At 37.1% G+C, this 21027-nt stretch overlaps 4 protein-coding genes across 7 annotated transcripts in view; 1 reads left to right on the top strand and 3 right to left on the bottom strand.

Moving 5' to 3' along the window:
* The window catches only part of LOC306847521 (peptide-N(4)-(N-acetyl-beta-glucosaminyl)asparagine amidase-like), a 22532-nt gene extending 1772 nt beyond the window's left edge, over window positions 1-20760 (top strand). Inside the window, exons 1-11 of one of the 2 annotated variants that reach the window (XM_079381486.1) lie at window positions 15809-16191; window positions 16424-16538; window positions 16664-16888; window positions 17097-17259; window positions 17611-17830; window positions 18111-18232; window positions 18310-18566; window positions 18666-18842; window positions 18997-19185; window positions 19702-19879; window positions 20045-20760. In XM_079381486.1, coding sequence (XP_079237612.1) covers window positions 16091-16191; window positions 16424-16538; window positions 16664-16888; window positions 17097-17259; window positions 17611-17830; window positions 18111-18232; window positions 18310-18566; window positions 18666-18842; window positions 18997-19185; window positions 19702-19879; window positions 20045-20220 — 1923 coding nt within the window. In that variant the 5' untranslated portion in view covers window positions 15809-16090 and the 3' untranslated portion in view covers window positions 20221-20760. Of the gene's footprint in view, window positions 1-15808; window positions 16192-16423; window positions 16539-16663; window positions 16889-17096; window positions 17260-17610; window positions 17831-18110; window positions 18233-18309; window positions 18567-18665; window positions 18843-18996; window positions 19186-19701; window positions 19880-20044 lie in introns of those variants that run through there. The other variant, XM_079381487.1, reaches the window with a different exon arrangement.
* On the bottom strand, window positions 267-3015 carry LOC306847526 (thioredoxin-like protein 4A). Its single transcript, XM_079381494.1, has 4 exons — window positions 2936-3015; window positions 2514-2690; window positions 2242-2345; window positions 267-1231 (listed from the first exon to the last, which is right to left on the bottom strand). Exons 2-4 carry the CDS (start codon window positions 2664-2666, stop codon window positions 1201-1203), a joined length of 288 nt encoding a protein of 95 aa, XP_079237620.1. The 5' UTR covers window positions 2667-2690; window positions 2936-3015; the 3' UTR covers window positions 267-1200.
* On the bottom strand, window positions 4792-11185 carry LOC306847519 (activity-dependent neuroprotective protein 2a-like). Of its 2 annotated transcripts, none has more exons than XM_079381484.1 (4): window positions 10963-11185; window positions 8637-8753; window positions 8383-8475; window positions 4792-8255 (listed from the first exon to the last, which is right to left on the bottom strand). In XM_079381484.1, exons 2-4 carry the CDS (start codon window positions 8742-8744, stop codon window positions 5613-5615), a joined length of 2844 nt encoding a protein of 947 aa, XP_079237610.1. In that variant the 5' UTR covers window positions 8745-8753; window positions 10963-11185; the 3' UTR covers window positions 4792-5612. The 2 variants fall into 2 exon arrangements, with proteins under 2 accessions (XP_079237610.1, XP_079237609.1); XM_079381483.1 differs by having other exon boundaries at window positions 4798-8255; window positions 8637-8748.
* LOC306847525 (nuclear transport factor 2-like) lies at window positions 12956-14985 on the bottom strand. 2 transcript variants are annotated; one of them, XM_079381493.1, is made up of 5 exons: window positions 14921-14985; window positions 14612-14733; window positions 14334-14405; window positions 14159-14257; window positions 12956-13315 (listed from the first exon to the last, which is right to left on the bottom strand). In XM_079381493.1, exons 2-5 carry the CDS (start codon window positions 14708-14710, stop codon window positions 13199-13201), a joined length of 387 nt encoding a protein of 128 aa, XP_079237619.1. In that variant the 5' UTR covers window positions 14711-14733; window positions 14921-14985; the 3' UTR covers window positions 12956-13198. The 2 variants fall into 2 exon arrangements, with proteins under 2 accessions (XP_079237619.1, XP_079237618.1); XM_079381492.1 differs by having other exon boundaries at window positions 14911-14965.
* Window positions 20761-21027: the final 267 nt, after the last annotated feature.

Raw genomic sequence — 21027 nt, 5'->3', positions numbered from 1 at the left:
TGCTTGCTTGCTTGCATGGTTGACTGATTTGGAAATAGTTTCCTAATTCTCTTTGACGTTTTAGATTACATACTGATACTGTTACTGCAATTAGTTTGAATAAAAGTATCCATGTGTACATTACGGTGTTATCTTGTCATATGGCTCACATGGTAAAATCCATTTAATTTGCAGCTCCTGAACAAGGTGGTGGTAAGCGCCAAATTGTGTCCTTTTTTCATTTAGAGGGTGTACCCAAATGCGATTGACTGTTTGGGGGTTTTTTTGTATTCTGTGACGTGAAAGTAGCAGTGCAGCAATTTTTTTGTTGTCAGACAAAATTTGATCTGTTTGAGAAGAACAGGAAAAACACAGGGCATTCATACAAAAACCTTAATGTGTTACATAAGTTAATTATACACCCACATTTATGTCTCATGCATTTTTCTTGACAACTAGGGAATACACAGCCCTGTATATATATTTATTTTCTAGGACTATACAAACACACCATGGTATTATCTATGATTTTCTTTATTTTCATCAGATTAGATTATTTTGTACATTGCATTACTTAGAATATTCTTTATTACCATAAAATTTTAAAATATAACAAATAGATATTATAAACTGAAATCTAAACTAAAATACAGTACATTTGTTTCATTGAAATAACTTTACAAGGTGATTGGTTACGTTTTCTCTCAAGCTGGCTAGCTAACGTTAGCTTGTTACATAGTTGCCTAGACAACAGATACAACAAAACAACAGACTTTTCATCACACGGATTCTTTTCATTGATTAACGTTCAAAACTCAGCTATTATCCATTAAAATAATATGTTTAAAATAATAATAATAAATGAAGTTAAAACTCACCCATCTTGCAGCTCAGAACATGTTTCGAATTTGAGCGTATAGAATGTACGCGTCTGGTGTGCGATACCTCGAGTTGTCCTAGATGCGGCGCTGCGCTTCTCGTTCGGTGTGCGACCCCCTTTAGAGACATATTGCAGATGAGCAAACACCCTAAAAAATACATCTTGCATATGTAAATGCAGACATCATATAGACATCTCAGAGATGTTCATGTGCGATTAGGGTGAGTGCTTTACTGTCAGGTGCTGGTGCCAACTTCTTTACAACTTAACGGCACTGGTGTCCTCAAATGTTAGTCTGGAGCCACACGATGGTTCTCGAAGTCAGAAAAGTTATAACAATGTTAGAAGAATGTTGTCCATGGTATATTTTCACTGCAAAACAATAAGAAATGGCGCAAATATCACCGCAAATTTTGAGAAAATCTGCAGCAAAATCAGTCATTTTGGGCAGCAAAAATCTGAAAAAAGTCCCACGAAATCCTGGAGGGACTGAGAGATATATAGATATATATATATACACACACACACACACACACACACACACATTCCTTTTCCACTACAGGAACTAGGGACTTTGGGCCGGTACTCGTTGTGTTTCCACCGCAGGAACCAGGATACAAATTTGCCCCTTGGAAAGTCCCTGCTCTCGAGGTAGTACTTTTTCCAAAGGTCCGGAACTTTCGGGGGTGGGACTTGGGCACTGAGCATGCTGATTGGAGTTCATGCAGCACTGTATTTCAACCACCATATTCGCATATTTTTTTAAAATACTACTGTTATTGTGTCTTGTAATGTAGTTTTAAAAGTATTTCAGGTGAGAATGTAGTTGTATAAAACTCAAATCTGCGTGAAACTATAGTTGATTCCCTTGCATAGTCATATTTTCTTTCTGCTGCCTTCTCAAACATTTGCTGCAGCAGAAGTGTTTATTCCTGCCTTGTAAATTTATTACATTTTTAATAATGACATCTCCTAATCTTCAGCAGAAAAGTGAATTGCACTGACTCGTTTGCAGCACGCGTTACACATTCAGGCGCACACGCTCCAGAGTTAATCACAAACTCTGGTTCAAACATTTATATCGAGCTTTGTGAGCCCACTGATCCTGATCTAAACCAGGTTGGCTTTATTGGGTTTTGTCAACTCAAAACTTACTCTGCAACTCTGAGTTTGTTCATCTCACTTCATGCTACAGGCCATTTCCACAATAGAGTGTAGTAGAGTTCACTATACTACACTCTATACTTAAGTGTCAGTTTGTCTCAATTTTGACAAACTGACACTTGTGGTCCAGGGTCACATATGTGTGAATGCCGACTGACTTGTCTGAATACAATGGATAAACTGACTGTCTGTAGTTATTATACAGCTTGAGGACTTACCTGAAAAAAAACATGACTGTGCAAGGATCATACAACTCGTACATCTTGTTGAAATCTGGCACTTCTGTGATGTCCACAAGATAAATGACAGCAAAGTTCTTCACCTGAGGGAACACGTGATATTAGACACGTAAAACATTGATAGACTAAAGCTAATATACATTTATTCCCAAAGCACTGCTGTAATAAAAGATCAACAAAACATAAAAAGCAAATTCAAGCCGGCCCGATGTGTTCACGTTCAGCTCGGTGGTTGAATACTACAGTAATACCTCTTCGGCGATGCTGTACAACACTTCATCCATTTTCATACACGTAGGGTCCCAATCGTGTCCAAATCGTATAACAATCACACGGTCTTCCTCTGATAAAATAGCCTGGTCCACTTGCCAGCCATTGTGAAGATGAGGGAGCATGTACGACATTTTGATGGATATCCAAACACACTTCTAAAAAGACACATAAGGTTGTTGCCAAATCCACTTGCTTGAGAACCGCGCCCATTGGGTTAATAAACTGCTCAAACGTTATGATGCGATGCTAATTGTTTACGATTCACGCGTTGGTTTCTCGTTAGCAGTTAAGTTAGCTCTATAATAGCAGACGCCAACAAAGTTTAAAACAATTAAATATTATAGCAATGAAAAAGAAAAAGAAAAAGAAAAAAACCTTTAAAGGCAAATGTAATCCTTACCTCACAATTTAAATGAACCTGGACGTGTATATTAAGTGATGTTGTCAGTTTATTCGATGTATTATAGTTGTGCAACGACGGCGGCTAGTGGACAGTGCGTGCAGATGTCATTATCGCCCTCTGCTGGATCGGAGAAAGCCCAAATTAATAGATATTTTAATTTAAGTGTTTAAATTATTAGAATTTATTCAAAGTATCATTAAGGAATTAGTTGTCAACTTCACTTATTTGCCATAATCACAAACAAATATGCACAGCAACGGTTTCTAAGTATTATAGCAAAATATAAGTACTTTGCTATTATTTATTTATTTTATTTTTTTAATTATGAACTCATTTTAATTGAGAGAATGTGTAATGTTTATAAAAACTAATGTAACATTTAAATCTTAAGTTCATTTAATACCATTTAACATTAACCTGAAAAAGCAACAAGGTAATTAAAAATAAAAAACTTAAAAATAAATTTTGTCCGCGGACTTTAATTTCAACATTTTAGGTTCAATGTAAATGTATTAATGTATGAAGGAAAGTGTATATATTTCCATAACAGACCAAAAAAAAGTGTCTTTGGACACGTAAACGCTAACAACCTATATATTTCGCTAACAACCTATATATTTAGTTTTGTAGTCATATATCTTATGACAATACTCTTAACTGGCAGCATGAAGACAAGTAAATGTTTAAAATATTATGAACATTTTTGGTTCTTCAGTTCTTCAAATAAGATCTGTGATCACAATAATAAAATTATGTTTATTTTTGTACTGTAAATAAATGAAGAGTTTGGTTCCAAAAACGCGATAAACGCCATTTCAAAATAAAAATAAATAATTAGTTTCCACCTAAATCAGTATTGTATATGGTCGGTATTGAAAAGTCTATTTTTAATTTGATGCAAAATGCGATATTTGGACAAACACCAATCTCCTTTCAAATCCGCTCAGCCAATCACAACGCACCATTCCACGCACTGTAAACAGTACCGGTAATGGCAGCGCTTTGAACACAGCCGGCATCCTAGTTTTCCTCATCTACTTTGTGATCAACAAACAAACTAAAATTAGGGCTGCACGATAAATCGCATGTGATTGTCACGCGCATCTCGTCAGTAAAGCCGGTTCTGTAATATCCATCACGTGCTTTCAGATGGAGCAATATCGCGTTAATAATCGCAGATTACTCGCATTCGACTATGAACGCGATAATAATAATACATTTTATTTTTAGGCGCCTTTAAAGACACTCAAGGACACCGTACAGTAAAATACAAAACATATAACATTTAACACATTAAACAAGCAAATCATTAAAAGATATTCTAAACAAATACGTTTTGAATGTATTTTAGTCCAGTGCCTGTGTTTAAGATTAGTATTGACCAAGTTCAGAGGCTTTCATATGTAGATCAACTTACTTTGTGTATTTTCAAAATGAAAAAATAACTTTTATATTGATTCAATGGATTTAATGCATTTTGAAGAAAAAAACAAAACAACAAAAAACGTCATGGATTTATTGCATTTGGGGGGGGGGGGGGGGTTATAATAAATCTTTTATTAAATTTTTATGTAATTATTACCTACATATGCTATGTGAAAGTTTGAAACAGAAAATAGTGGTTCTCATCTTGCCACTTTCTTGGTAAAGAAAACACATTTTTACTCAAATTAATCGAAATGGATTTATAGCGATTTGGAACCAAACTCTTCAAATACTAAATACTAGTTTAAATTAACTACACACTGGTTAACTGATACATTTTGTTCTCTGATAATGACAATTAAGTTTGAGGTTTAAAAATGGACATTACTACAGATGAACATACAACTGAAAGAAGTGCACTTGCAAGTATGTATATATGATCTAATTTATTTACACAACTTTCATTTTGTAAGCTTAGATGTTGTTGTTCACTATACTGAATACTGAACAGAGGAAATAAAACAGGAAGTCAAAGGAGTCTACAAGATATCCTGATGCTTACAATCATTATACAATTGAAATGAACTGCAACCAATTCAAATTCCTCTGCAAAGCTCCACACTTTAGTAGGTATCAGCTAAGAGGATGTCACTTAGGTAAGCAGCATTCATTTATATTATAAGATAATTTTTTGGCAAAAAACAATAAAATGTCAAAACAATAATTTGAATATACCATATTTATAAAAGTATAAGGCAAGCAAAATAGAAATTTAACAATAAATGGAATTAATTAACAGATACATGGTCTAAAACAAGATGGAATCGGGTAACTTCATAAACTCTTACATTCCAACAAATATATAATGTCACAAAAAAAGAGTTTATGACATTTGACAAATATGAAAAGTATATTTCACACAAACATTTTCAACCCTACAACTATAAATGGGCTACAAACATCTAATTTAACATGAACCTTGCTTAAAGTGATGCCTCAATGAAAAGTAAGGGATGTATACTTTAAAATGGTTAATATGAAACGAAACATAATATTCAAACACACATTTATGAACAGCAGCCAAAAATCAAACATTTTCGAGTCTCTCAAATTCTACTTGGTTAACAGTTTAACACTAGTTTCGGTGAGAATGGAGCATATTTTGCATTGTTTCAAGGAACACGAAATGGTATAGGCTCTCAGTACAATTTGTATTCAAGGCCTCCTTGTCTTTATTACTAATGGGAATCTACTCTTGGAGGTCCTCCATCTCTGTCTCTGTCACGGTGGTCAACTTCTCTGGCTCAATCTCCGGGATGAGGAGATTATGCTTCAATTTCATCAGTTCTGCCATATTGAAGCCTAAAAGTACCACAGCCTTAGTTTTCTGCATGTTCTTCAGACATCTGGTACGCTTTGAGCCAATCTGGCAAGCAATGTCAGTTTTGTTAAGCAGCAAACGGCTACTCAGGGCAAGGATTTCCTTCTTGAGTGGGTAAGGTTGTGTATTAAAGTACTTACTGATAAACTCACGACGTTCTTCAAAGGTGGACAGCTCCATTCCGGTAGGATCCAATGCTAATTGTACGGAAGGATCGATTACTACTTCAGGCGTGGGGACAGTCAGACCAGCCAACCTATCTCGCTCGAGTTTCCTCTTCCTTGCCAACCGCTCCTCCCGCTCTCTCCTATTTGCCTCCATAGCTTCCCTGAAGGCTATTTCCAGGCGCAACTTGCTCTGCATCTCTGCTTCTGTTTCTGGTGGTTTTGTGGCAGGAACAGAGGCTTGAACTGGAGCCGGGGTTGGACCAGTGATTTGTTTTGGATGAGCTGGGTATGACACAACTGCTCGGTTTGCTCTGGGAGTAACAGCTAATCCTAAATTCAGTTTATCACTATCCTTGAGACTCTTCGGTGCACTGCGACATTTAGCCAAGTGGACAATGATGGCCTTGGTAGTGGTTTTCCCTGTGTACACACCACCACAGTAGAGGCATCGGTATGATGGGGTTTTAAGTATAGCATGCAGAGTGGGCACAATGAAATGCTTCTCTTTGAGGTGCATTTGATAGCATTCCTTGTTCAGAAGCTTTTCCGAGCAGAAGGGGCAATCCGTGCTGTCAGGATTAGGTGTGGGCATGTTGCACGGTGTAGACAGCTTGCCCATAGCCAGAGGATTGTTGGGCAACATCTTCACAAAGATCAGATCGAGGGAGCCTGTGACCAATGCAAGATTGAGCTCTTTCTCACCCATAATTAGTTTAGGAGCCGTGGTCCTGATGTCAAAATAAGGGAAAAGCAGATTCCCCGAATCATCAGTATAAAGTCGGTATTCACGCCTCATGAAGTCACAGTTGCTCTTTCGGTTCACATTATGTTCCTTCTGGATATGGTCGACAAGCTGCTTGATGGAGTAGAAGAGCCCAGAACAGAACAAGCAGTTCATGCCATGAAGCAGGTGTTCAAAAACTCCCTTTTCTGAAATCAAGACCTTGCATGTCAGGCATTTCACGGTCTTGTCCGGCATCTTCTTCAAAAATGGAGCACGAGCAGCTAGACCAATCTTGGGCATTTTAGCTGCCTCTTTGTGAACTTCTGGATGGGACTCGTAGATATCAGACGGGAAGAGTTCATTACAAATAGGACACGTGATCCACTTCTTGGTTTGCTTGGGGGCTGGCAAAGAGGTGTTTGGTTTGTTTTGCTGAACAGGTAGGTTGTTCTGGGATGCCGGCAAGGGTGGTTTGCTGACTCCTTGGGAGTTATTTCCTTGGACCGACAGGACCTGCAAAGGTGCGAGAGTGTAGGTGGGCAAGCCGTCGACTTTGTTGCCAGTGGGGACCAAATGGCTCAGAAGTGATTGAGAGGTTATCATGGTTCCTCCAGAAGCGGGTTGATTTACGGGCATTCTAGGATTAGCAGCGAGGGACTGAGGTGCCGGTGGCCTAACAGCAGGTACATTAAGGCGAACACCTGGCGGTAAGACAATTTGGCGGGAAACAGGTTGCAGTTGTGACTGACTAGGTAGGCCTACTGTGACAGACACCGGGTTGGGAGAAATGCCGCTAGGAGCAGGAGGAACGGCAGGTCTGGTAATTTGGGTGTTCTGAAAAGCCAGTGGGACTCCAGGCCTCAGTAAACCCTTAGCCTCAGCGCTTGCAAGTTGAACCAGAGCAGAAGCTTGAGTTGGGAGAAACGCCTGGCTGCTTCCAGGGGCAGCAATAATTGCAGGACCACCATTTTCCGGTCCTTTAATTCCACCAGCGGTCAGTGCAGAAGTCAACGCTGGCTGATCTTTCATCATCAAGACAGCAGGTGTGCTTTGTGTTTTTGGTGCTAGAGCAGGGTACTGTTTCGTGCTTTCTGTTTCAAAAATTAGAGCTCTGATATGAACATCCAGTTCCTTGTGCTTTTCTGAGGTTAGAAGATGATACAGCAAGTGTTCAGATGTCTCAGCTGATACGTAACACTTTTTGCAGTAGAATTTCTGAGACCTGTCTCCTAGGGCCACAAGTTCCCGCTCTGATCTCTGCCCGGCATATTTATTCAATGTGGAAGTGTAGTGATAAAGAAGAACATGCTTTTTCACGCTATACAAAAGAGTATCTTGAATATGGCATCTTCGGCACTGAAACGTGGTGCCGTTCACAGCCCTTGGAGGCAACTGCGGGACAGTCGGAGTTTCTAACTTTGTGTCCTCAACGTGGAACAATTTGAGGTGCCTAGAGACCACTCTGGGGTGGGCTATAAATGGGCAAGAAGTACATGCTGAAAGCTTGCACAGACGCTCTTCTTCATCATGGTAGCGCTGAACATGGGTTTTATAGGCATGCCAGGATCTTGTAGAGAACTCGCATAAGGTGCAGCACAACCCTCGTGTCCGATATTCCCACTAAGGATTGAAAATGCTTGGTTAGAATTTAGTCAGTTGCCACTCAATATTCAGAGATGCTCATTATTTAAACAGTTTTTGCTAAGTAAAGTGAAACTGATTTACTAAAGTAACATTTTAAGTTCACCTTCTTTTTCCACCGTCCGTCAAACCCCTCAGATAAACTGGGCCAGTCTGTGGCATCAAAAACATTGTCTCCCGGGTAAAATTCCTGGAGTTCCTGATAAACAAAAAATAAAATTTCAAATGTAAAAACGTTTAAATTAAAAGGCTATTTTGATACATATGGACATGGGATTTCAGTTATAGTATATTTTCCTATATTCAGAAATATAGGAATTTTATTTTTACTTTTATTTGTACATTGTAAAACAAACATACCTGGCCCAAATTAAGACATTCTTCAAGTCCAAATTCTCCAAGAATGTTTTTCACTTTTCGTCTTGTTCTGCGGATCTTCTCCAACCCTCTGACTGGAAACTGGTACATGGTCCTACACTTGAAAGAGAATCACTTTGGTTTCCATTTGGATGTTGTCATAATTTTGTCATTTTTTATTTATTTACCAGCCTTGAAATTATATAACAATTATGCAATACTAGAATAAATGTTCAGTGGCATATTTAGGTGTATGTCACACAACACTTTAACCAATCACTTTTAACTCCGACACGAAAGTAAAAAAAGAAACTGAATTGTTTGCCATCACTGACTTGCATCATTTTACTTTTTACAGACTGAATAGAAAACACAAAATTCAATATGAACAAAACCATTCCATTCATTTTTTTGGAAAAGCATGTCTACCTGGACTCCATATATAAAAACCAAAGGACACCAACCAACAACAGTGGTTATACATAAACACGTTTTAACGGTTTTGTCAAAATTATTGCTAGAGACAATTATGTAGTCTCTGGATATTGATAGAAACATATCCCTAATGCCCATAATAAATTCCAAACCTTTGCAGCTTTCTGCTCTCAGTTTTTATAGGAACTCTTTGGGTATCATGTTGACACCTACATCATTACCATGGAAACCAACAGAAATATACCGGATACTGAATACAGTGTCCGTGCAATGGATCCAAATACATTTCTTTTAAAACAACAGTCTGGTCAGTCAATTCAGATTTGATTTTTTTTTTTTATTAAATCAAAAGAGTGAGCAACTGTGAACAAAGCATAAAACGTTTGCTATAAAATCTCAAGTAAATCAAAATTAGAGATAAACGCTTGCATAAACCCTTAGAGTAAGCCAAAACAACAGTCAAAGAAATTGGAATATTTCTTTATATCAACTCAAACAAGACAAACATTACAATGCAGTCACTAATCTGTTACATTAGTATACATTATTACATTTTGTTTATGTCTGCATTCACTTATATACATGCACATATTTTAAGGGGTTTCAGAGTTTTAACTTATGTCTATTTCTATGCTACAAAATGCAACTAAAATTAACAACATACTAGTAATAGTAAATTTGATAATATATCAGTATATGAAACCACACTCTAAATATCTAGTTGTGGTAATGAAAAGAAATGCTCATAATTCTGGAACAGTTTAATTTACATTTGAATTTCATGAGAATATGTCACATTTGAGCCCAAAAATAATCATTTTTAGTGCACATTTCTGACAGTTACACGTGTTCTCCCTCTCGTGTGTGTGTGTGTGTGTGTGTGTGTGTGTGTGTGTGTGTGTGTGTGTGTGTGTGTGTGTGTGTGATAATTTCCTTTGATTTCTATGTATTCTTTATTCAGTTTAATAATTTAAATTATTTGTTTTCACTCTGAACAAATAAAATTTGTCCCTTTTGACATGATTAATTTCTGACCATGGATGGTTATCACATCTCCATTACTCTATTCAAATGACTTGTAAAAATTTGGCATTAATACAAATTTTAGAGGAGAATGTGTCATGAAAAATTGCTTAAGAGCATTATCAGTCCTTCATTTTCTTTAGGTAAAATTTAATTATTTTATTTTTTTGTGAAAGGAGTTTTAATGTTCTTAATGGGTCATAGGTGCTTCTTCACATCTTTCCCTCTTGCACGTGCAGTGATTACGATAACGCCACAATCTGATGAATTCAGTACTACAGCAAATTATACATCTCGCTCGCATAGAGAACTCCCTCGTGTGATTTCTACAACTCGGTATTCGCCAATGTTGGAAACAGACATGCTGTATATGGATGCTAACTGTACGCATTGAAAGACAGAAATTGTGAACAAAAGACAAAATGTCTAATTTTAGCCCTGCATCAGTCAAAAGCAACACTTACTGACAGCACACATGTACATTATTATCAAAGCCTGTGAGCGCCTAAATGCACGTCTAATTCAAGCTGTAATTATTTATTGATTGCTATTATTGAGAGCAATTATCAACTGCGACCACTGACCAAACAGATCCACACCCGCGAAAACACAGGGAACGTTCGAAACAATAGTCTAACGTAACTCTAAACTAGCCAAATGAAACGGCCCCACAATCAATAAGAATTCGAAAGGAAAGATTTCAAATCGCAGAACAAGTGATTCTATCAAGAACGCGCGATTCTAAATAACGCAGTGATGTCATAAAGTAACCTCTTCGCAGCTCTCGTTCTACTTCCTGATCATACCGAACCCGCAACAACTGAACGCAAAAGCTAATGTGCCCACTGCTATCTAATTGTGAGGACATTACCTTTTTTCAGCGCCACACCGACTCAGGGAGGGGATTTAGCTACTTTCACCAATCCGCGTGCTTGCCAAAACCGATGAGAGAAGATGTGGAAGCGGTGTAGGATGTTGAAACAATAACTCTGCGCTCTCAACTATGGAAACCAGCAATAAAGAGTATTTATTATTATTTGCAAGTAGGACTCATTTATTGTGCTTGCCGTTTAGACTCGAGAAAATGGCGCATTGAACAACTGGGAAGTGACGTCTAGGCATAATTATCATACTGCTTGCCTGGCCAATCGCATTTAAGTTCGCTTGAAATGGAAAAACTTTCTTATAAATCACTCCTGCTGGTTTTCAGTGGTAATTACGTGGGGTGGTATGTATAACTTTTAAGTTGGACCTACTATTGTGGTGGTTACAGTTTCAGTCTTACAAATATTCATCATAATGAGGCATTTTCTTAGATGTGGTCTGGTCACGAGGGGGCGCACTTACTTGTAATTCCCAGGCTTGGCCACTAGATGGCACCTTGAACTGACTGTTGGTTGCTGAGCAACAGCACAAGATGGGAGGGATCTTGTTGCTGAAGTCATATCACACCACTAGTCTTCATCCAATGGGTAACAACTAATTTACACTAGCCAAAGGCATATGAAAAAACGGGTTATAGCTACTTGCAGTGACGGTGTATGAATTTTTTTTTAGAAATTCACTCGTGTTTTTTATTGTATGACAAAAAGTTACCTTAGACAATACATGTGAAGCAGTTTTTTTGTTCTATTGAATGTTTAATCACAACAATTTTGTTCGCATTTTTTAAATTTAAAATTACGAGACAATCCAATGTAAATATTTGTATAAATAATGCAAATTTCAGCAATCATGGGATTTTTTTTATTCAATGACCCGATTTTGTTTCAAATGATGATAGCGGTTATCGTAACATGCATTGTACGTTTCATAACGATGTTGCACCTTTTTGTTAAATTAGTTCACAAATAGTTTTTTATTTCAGAGATTTTGTGTGCCGTTATCTAAGGGTTGTCAGGCCATGGGTCATGAAAAGTGTCTTTCTTGGAAAATCATGAGGATTTTTTTATTTCCTAGTAGCTACAATAGTGCTAACCTAGCAAGTTGTATGATTTTATGTTAGACGTGATATAATTTTTTCATTTTTAGTGTTTTAGAAAATTAACTAATGTTGTTCGAAGATCAAATACTTGTATTTTTCTGAGTAGGTTAAATTATGGAAGCAAATTTTCATAAAATGTTAAGTAAATTCAAATGTCATTCTTCCACTACAAATTATAGCACACAAATAAAATAGCGTAGTCACATTACACATGCTTCATTCACTTTTACTAATATGATTGAGCGTGAGAATACAAGCAAGTGAAGAAGTTTCGTATTTTGTTGCGTATCAAAATACAGTTCTGCAAAACAACATTTGACAATTGAACTAAATGTCGCAAACTGACCACTTAACTCAAAACACAAATGCCCTCTATGAGTTGTGCAGTGATATACACCGCAGCTAGGTGAAAAGACACTTCGTAGTGTATTAATCTTGTATGTATTTGTCTGTATTTGAAATTGTTGGTCTTGAGACTGTTGTATGTAAATGTTTCCACAGACACTGTATTTTGTTTATTCCTCTGGCAGACAACGCAGAAATGACAATAAACCACTTCTCTTGATTATACTGTATTGACCAATCAGCCCCCCTTACCAGAACTATTTGATTAACAGATGTTTTTGTCTGAAGTGGAAGAAGTGTTTTTATATGAACTTAAATGACCCTCTGAGGTAAATAGTCATGCCTGTACACACTAATTGGTACATATGACACCAATGTTTCTCTTTCCCCAATGCCATTTTCTAAAAGTACTCATACTTTTATCATGGTCTTGATTGTTTCAATAATGTAAAATCTGGTTTTATGATTTAGATGGTCATAAATCAGTAACCCAAAACATTTTTTACCAAAGAATGAAGCAAAGGAAATCAAAGATGGATTGTCCTAACATGAGATTTATTATCAAACTCAAGTTATTTTCAAACAGTGCATGCCACAACATACAAATTATGATTATTATAATCAGCCGTTTTTAACATGTCTTTTTCTTATCTGGAGATGATCATGAACCTTCGAGATCCTTGGCAAAATAGGACGAAATCAGTTTGGAGTGGGAAACGGGAAACGGGAAACCATACCCCAGATACAAAAGTTGCATGGACTGTAAATATTATACATACTATGCTCCAAAGTTATGAAGAGCTAATCGGAACATGTCGTTGGTGCAGACCCATTTGTCATCTACATTCTTCAGCAAGAAGACTTGCTGAAAGCCCATAACTTGGTCTTGATCAGCCTGTAAAAATACACAAAAACAATATTAATGTTTGTGATATTTTACAGTCAAATTAAAAGGAGTAGCTCACCCAAACATAACAATTTGCTGAACATTTACTCAAACCTTGGCCATAAAAGATATAGATGATTTTGTTTATCAGAACAGATTTGCAGAAATTTAACATTGCATCACTTGCTCACCAATGGATCTACAGCAGTAAATGGGTGCCGACGCCTACAATCCACAAGTAATTCTTTTGTCAATCAATTTATGTTGAAAAATTTTAACTCGAAACTGTCGCTTCTGGCCAAAATACCAGTCCATAATCAATAATAATGTTTCCTCTAGTGAAAAAGTCCATCCCCTGTTGCCCCTCACATCAAAACCCACAAACATATTTATTTAGAACAATTTTGGACTGTTTTGTACTTGTTCGATTCAACCGAACTAAATGAGGCAGGTGTGAAAGCACCCTAAGTGTCTTAATAAGGGATTTGTTTCTTACAAACACACAGATTTTACTTCACAAGACATTAATTGGTGGACTGGAGACGTGTGGATTATTGTAAAAGTTTTATCAGCTGTTTGGACTCCCATTCTGACGGCACCCATTCACTGCAGAGAATCCACTGGTGAGCAAGTGTCATGCTAAATTTCTCCAAATCTGTTCCAATGAAGAAACAAACTTATCTGCATTTTGGATGGCCTGAGGGTGAGAACATTTTCATTTTTGGATGAACTATTCCTCTAAGACATATAACAGCAAAGCACAGATATAATTTCTTTGACCAAATATACGTAAATCTACATTTTTGACAGCCGCCTGATGAAACAGAACTGTTTTAATAAATGCAGTCTTACTTTGAGCTGGCCCGTGACCATGCTCATGACACAGCTGTCTGGAGTGGGGTGATGGTCCTGAGCGGTGATGATGTGCTGAATGGTCTGAAAGGGAAGGCTCTGCAAACAGGCACATTCTGTAAGGAAGACAATGTGTATATGACAGCAATGACAGGTGTAAAATAAGCTAACTTACACTTAATTTGGTCATGATTGCATCCTTCCCTTGAAATCCCTCTCCTTCCCATGTCATACAGGAAGCATCGGTCTAGAGGAGAAAAAAGTAATACCATAATCATATATATATATATATATATATATATATATATATATATATATTAGGCACAGAATGGGGTGCTAAAACAATAAACACAATATTCTACAGCTAAAACACAAAGACAGATCAATACAACATAATTGGGGGCTCATCAAGCGTTCACTGATTGTCATTTATATTCGCAATAATCCACTTACATACAGGTGGAGGAGCTTCACGCGGTCTGTATCAAACTGCTGATAATAGTGTTGCACGAATCCACTGCCGATTCGCTCCCAAATCGGTTTTTCTGCCATTGTTTTTCGCCGTATGAAAGATCCTGTACAAGTTTGAAAAGACAAATTTCCACGTGTAAGTTAGCCGAATCTGCAAACACTGAAAATTAACAGTTTTATCACAAAGTTAATCGAACGTGTACGACTGTATCATTAAATAAGTATTCTGGATAATGTCGTGTTTAAAATATTATTGCTGTAAATATTATTTTTAAACTTACAAATGACTACCTCAGTGTGATGGCAACGCTACCTGGGCGGAGTAACTTCGCGCCTTATTGGCCGGAACAAGAAGCAGCGATGAAAGGGTTACCGGCAGATCTGAGATCAGCTTTTAGCACAATAGCATCTGGCTGCAGACATAGGGGCGACCCCTCTCGCTTTTAGGAGAGCAGGCGAAACAGCTTCAGATGTTGGGAAACTGGACGATTTTTTTGGCCATACGAAATGAGCTCACAAGAGCTAAGATTATTTTTTTATGACAATTATATGCATAGACAAAATGTTAAATCACAATTAAAGCAACAACACTTTACAGTTTGATGAAGTATAAATTATTTTAAGTCATGCAAACAAAAAGTATAATAAAACATAAAAACCGAGTAAATATTTCTCTTTATAGTAATATAAAACCTCAAACAATGTTGCAGAATGAATGTGAAAGCAAAACAAACAAACAGGGCGTGTATCATTATTCTGAAATGTTATATTCATTATTGCACATATCCATTAATGTCTGATCAATAGTTCATACACAGTTCAATCCGTTCATTCTTTGCTCATTCATATCTATATAGCTGCCTATTTTATTTGCACAAGCTCAGCTGCACACTCAAGTGTATTTCATTTTTATTCTCTCTATATTTGTTTTGTATTTATTAACTATAGCAATATTTTATATATTTTTAATTAAAACATTTTATTTTTAGAGCAATTTATTATACAATTTTGAGAATTATTGTATATTACATTTCAATCACGTGAAATGAACGCCTTATCTTGTGTTTTGATCTCAAACACATTGTAACAACAGTAAGTTAATACAATTATCATAAAAGAGTAGACGCATAAAAATTTGGTTGATGTGATCGTTAAGGACTTTTAAAAGACTTTTATTATGCCATCATTTCTAAAGTCTCTTGTGTAGGGGCTCTGGGATCGCCTGTCTATATATGATTTCATGCAGACGGCTCAGCGGTGTCAAAACATTTTTCTAAAATATGTTTAAAGTTATTTGTATATTTTATAGTTATATAAAAAATTAAACAAATCTGACAATATTTATTCCTGGAATATATGTACCAGGCATAAAACGGACAGCTATGAATTCGCAACTTTGAGTAGAAGCAGGTTACATGTTGTCTCTCGGATGTATTTGCTGTAGAAGTTAAATGAATAATCATGTCTGGGTCTCAAGGAGTCACAGCTTTGTGTGAAAATCCCACAGAAGTGTTTCTGGATGTTTCTAAATTGCTCATTACATACGCGGACAATATTCTTGGGTAAGTGAATTGTTCGGAGAATGTTGTTACGCCTGATTATTATTGGATATGACAGTCTCTTCTATAAGTAGGCATACTGTCCATCAGACAGCGGACTGTAAACAATCTTGTTCTTTTGAATTCCCTTTCCTACATTAATGATATTGTACGCAGTCTCTATAAGCTACATATTGCATTCGTTAGCATTATTTCAGTTTCTAGTTTGATCTTGAGTATGTATGTTTTTTTGTAGAAACCCAAATGAGGATAAATACAGATCAATACGAATCGGAAATCCAACATTTTCCACCAAGCTCCTACCTGTCAAAGGAGCCATTGAATGTCTCTTTGAGATGGGATTTGAGGAGGTTGGTGCCCTGCATATGACCATGTACACACACACACATACATATAAATACATAGATCTACACCTTTATGGCTTAAAAACATCATAACATGTCAGATTTGCTTTTTTTGTATATGTCCACGTTAGGCTGAAACCCACCTGGTGTTTCCAAAGTCTGCATCTGTGGAGAGGCTGAGGCAGGTGCGGGAGACAATTGCTGCTGAAAGGGACCAGAGACTTGGTGCGAGTAAAGCTGCATCCACCCAACAAAGTGCCAGAGTTCCTCCAAGTCCTCCTCCACCACCACTGCCCTCCACTTCTTCCTCCTCCTCCGCTGTCCCTACACCTGCACCAGCTGCTCTGCCATTCACTGTGAGTCTTGTTCTTCCTAATTCTCAGTCCTATTTCGGTCCTTTTTTCGTGTTCTTTTTAAGGATGGTATTATAATTTAGATTTTCAGTTTATAGCTGAAGCTTTCCACACTACCAGTTAAAAGAGTTAAAATATGGAAAATAAATAGTTTGGTTCTAGCATTTTTATACTCTTTTCTCCTTGCTGTTTTTGTTTTTTGGTATATTAGTCAAGCAGTGTGACATTTCTTAAGACTCTGCAGTCAAACTTCCAGCATGTGTTGATATACGAGAGCCCTGAGTTGCAGCAGAAGGCTCTGAACTGTGTACCTCATGAACCGCTCAGATCCAGGGCTAAAGAACGCTTGAAACAAGCCAAGGATGCAGAACCAGGTTAGCAAGACATCATATCATTTAAATCAACTTGATAGTGTAATATAAGTACATTTTGATATTCTTTAGAAAATGTAAAAATATAAAATTTTTAAAGTTTATTTATCAAGGACGCATTAAATTGATCAAAAGTGACAGTAAAAACATTTATAATGTTACAAAAGTTTAAAAATATTAATTAGCACGCTTGTTTTTAACATGAATAATAATAAGGATCATGCAGCATTGGAATTCCTTTCCCTCATTTAAAAGTTGTTTTTACAAAGACATTTGAATGTAATGTAATGAAAATGTAAAAACTTGGATGAAATGAAGACTCCAGACTCATTTTATGTTGTGTTTCACTCTCAGGATGTAATCTAGGTGAGGAGGACTTGTTAGTTCTAGAGCTGTTGCAGTGGTTCAAAGGGGACTTCTTTTCTTGGGTGGACAATCTGCCATGTAGCCGATGTGGAGGTGCAACCCAGCTTTCTGGATCCCTACCCCCTTCAAGTGATGACCTACGTTGGGATGCAGGCCGTGTAGAAAACCACTATTGTGACACCTGCCAACTCTCTACTAGATTCCCAAGGTACATCAGCTTTTTCATTACTATCAGCAAGTTGCACTGTTAATGTTGTACACATTTTGAAGGTTCATTAACCTGTATGGAATTTTATATGGTTTTATTCTGTATTACCCCTGTTGAAGTAGTTCATCCAAAAAATTTTGCAAACCTGCATGACTTTCTTTCTTGTTCCTGTATCCAGTTCTGGACAAAAGGACAATAAAACCACAACAGTAGTCCATGCGACTCTGAAAGAGCAATGTTATTCATGTCAGTTACAAATTGACTTTTTTTTCTTTCCCAGGTACAATCACCCAGAGAAGCTTCTGGAGACCAGAAGAGGGCGATGTGGGGAATGGGCCAACTGTTTCACGCTGCTCTGCAGAGCTTTAGGCCTTGAGGCCAGATACATCTGGGACAGCACAGGTACAAATCTTACAGTATTGCTGTACCACAATGATATAATTTGTGAATAGAAACACTCAGTTTTGTCCTGCTTTCAGATCATGTGTGGACGGAGGTGTATTCTCAGTCGCAGCGTCGCTGGCTACACTGTGACCCTTGTGAAAACACATGTGATAAACCCCTCCTGTATGAAGTCGGCTGGGGGAAGAAACTCTCCTACATCCTGGCATTCTCTAAGGACCAGGTTGTGGATGTGACATGGAGGTACTCCTGTAAACACTCAGAGGTCCTTTCCAGACGCACAAAGATTCAGGAGACATGGCTGCTGCATACGCTTAACGGTCTCAACGCTACGGTACTTTGCTCATTTTCATGTACTTGTACAAAGTGCAGCTCCTTTCATTATTGCCTCAAGTAAATAAATCTGACTGTCATTACTGCTTCATACCTGTAGAGGCAGCAGTCTCTAGGACCAGAGAGAAAACAGCAGCTGTTGCAAAGACTGCTGGTGGAGCTGGTAGAGTTTATTTCTCCAAAGACTCCTACATCTGGAGATCTGGGAGGTCGCATCTCAGGATCTCTGGCTTGGAGGGTGGCTCGAGGGGAGTCTGGGGCAAGTGACGCTAAAGGGGTGAGCTGCTTGTCTATAGATCTCATTTTTAATGATTATGCCATTGGAGTCAGATATATATATATATATATATATATATATATATATGAAACCCACAGTTTATGTGTGTGTGTGTGTGTGTATTAACTTACCTTTTATGTATGTTTTCTCCCAGGATGGACAGGAACGTGTCTTCATTCCTTCAGGATCTGAAAAGCAAAACAAGCTGTTCCACATTTGCTATAATGTGACCAAAAACTGTTACTTCAGACTGAGCAATGGCCAAGAAACTATCCTAGGATGGGAGAGAGGTGCTTGGAGGACAGAAAATATGTTCAGAAAAGAAGAGAGTGACTGGCAGATGGTTTGTTTCTTTTAGCTGTTTATTTTTTGAAGAAAATATCTTTCCTTATATAACCAATATTTGTGACAAATTTTGTTTTGTCTAATTCCACTTATTTATTTATTTTAAATTAATGGTATTTTTAATGCTAATGTTTATTTATTTTCTTTTTTATTTTATATTTAACTTTATTTATAATACTGTTCAATCTGGTAGTATCATTTGTTTAGTTTATACTTTTGTTTTCTATAAATACATGATGTCTTTTAATTTTCTCACTTTGGCAGTGTAAAATAGATTTATAATACACTACCGTTCAAAAGTTTGGGGTTGTTCATTTTTTTATGTTTTTGAAAGAAATTTCTTATTCTGCATTTATTTGATCAGCAATATGGAGAAAAAAAACGTAATATTGTGAAATATTATCACATTTAATACAATTTTAATATACTTTTAAAAGTTATTTATTGCTGTTTTCTTAAACATATTTATTTGGGTTTAAATGCAGTACTTACAGCGCTGGTTCTGTGATTGTAGGTGTATTTGGCACGAACAGAGGGCTCTTCCTTTGGGAGGATAAGCTGGAAATTGAACTGCGCTCCAGTAGGGATGAAGATAAAGTCCGCTTCGGTCCGAGCCTTCAGCCAGACCTTCCATTCAGGCAGTGTGCGTTGGAGTTTATGCTCCGCCGAGACCACCGTAGAGTTCCCTGGAGGTACGAGTCTCACTGTTTGATGCATCAGCTCTGTGTTTTGAGTATCAGGTTGAATCATTGTTCTCTGTGCTTCAAGAGCTCATTTCTGAAATGGGTTTTTAAATGTAACATGATTGCCAGTAATTAAGCTTGATTATAATATTAGTAATCAGTTTGTTTTCACAGATGGTGAACTGCACTCCTCTTCAAGTCTGTCCGGAGGCAAAGAGCTGATTGTGGAGGCGGAGCTCACAGGAGGAGAGGGTGAAGTGTCATGGCAACACGCTCAGCTCTTCAGACAGAGTTTAAAAGACATGGAGAAAGTTTTATTTGAAATCTTGGTTGAAATGGAAGAGTCTTGATGAGAGATTAGCATGTATACATCTCTTGCAAGTACACATGTGAAATACTGAGGAAATGTTTCATCAAAAGCAAGTTTTTACTTCCCTTTTAGATACAACCCAGCAATCACAGGTTTTCTTTCAAAGCCCAGCATCAAGTCTCAGCTGCATGTCTTCTTACTGTATGCAATTTTCTCTCTTATTTGTTTCCACTAGCCAGAAATATTTGACTGTTAATTACTCTGGCTAGCTGGCCGGTTCTGAAAATTGAACTACGTCAAATAAATGTGATTTTTGATGTAACCAAACTTGTAAAGTTTGAGTTTTAGGCATCATTTTAAAACTGACTTTACATCATACTTTTCTGTTCATAGTGTAATATGACATTTTAGCCATACATTAAGTTATTTAATTCTTCATTTGTGCATGAACTTCTTACTAGTTCAAGTTTATTTGTATAGCGCTTTTTACGATACAAATCGTTTCAAAGCAGCTCTACAGCAAATTAAGTTTCCATAATATATTTATATATTGCAGAACCTTAATATATTTAACTTACGGCAAAATTTGGTAATTCTGTATGTTGTCTGAGCTTTGGCGTCCTCTGAGGGGTTGGCATCATCTTTTCTCAGGTGTTCGGTCATCTCAGATCATTTAAGGGTTGGATCCAGACTGAAGCTTCTGTAATTCCTAGTTACCATGGGATGTTACTACACTAGCTGGACTACAGTTTACCCAAAATTAAAGTGTTCTGAAAATGTACTCACCCATGGCCATCCAAGATGATGATGAGTTTGTTTCGTCTTTGGAACAGATTTGGAGTAATTT

This window comes from Barbus barbus (genome assembly GCF_936440315.1).
Source record: "Barbus barbus genome assembly, chromosome: 27".
NCBI lineage: Eukaryota > Metazoa > Chordata > Actinopteri > Cypriniformes > Cyprinidae > Barbus > Barbus barbus.
This window is presented reverse-complemented; position numbering and strand designations above follow the sequence as displayed.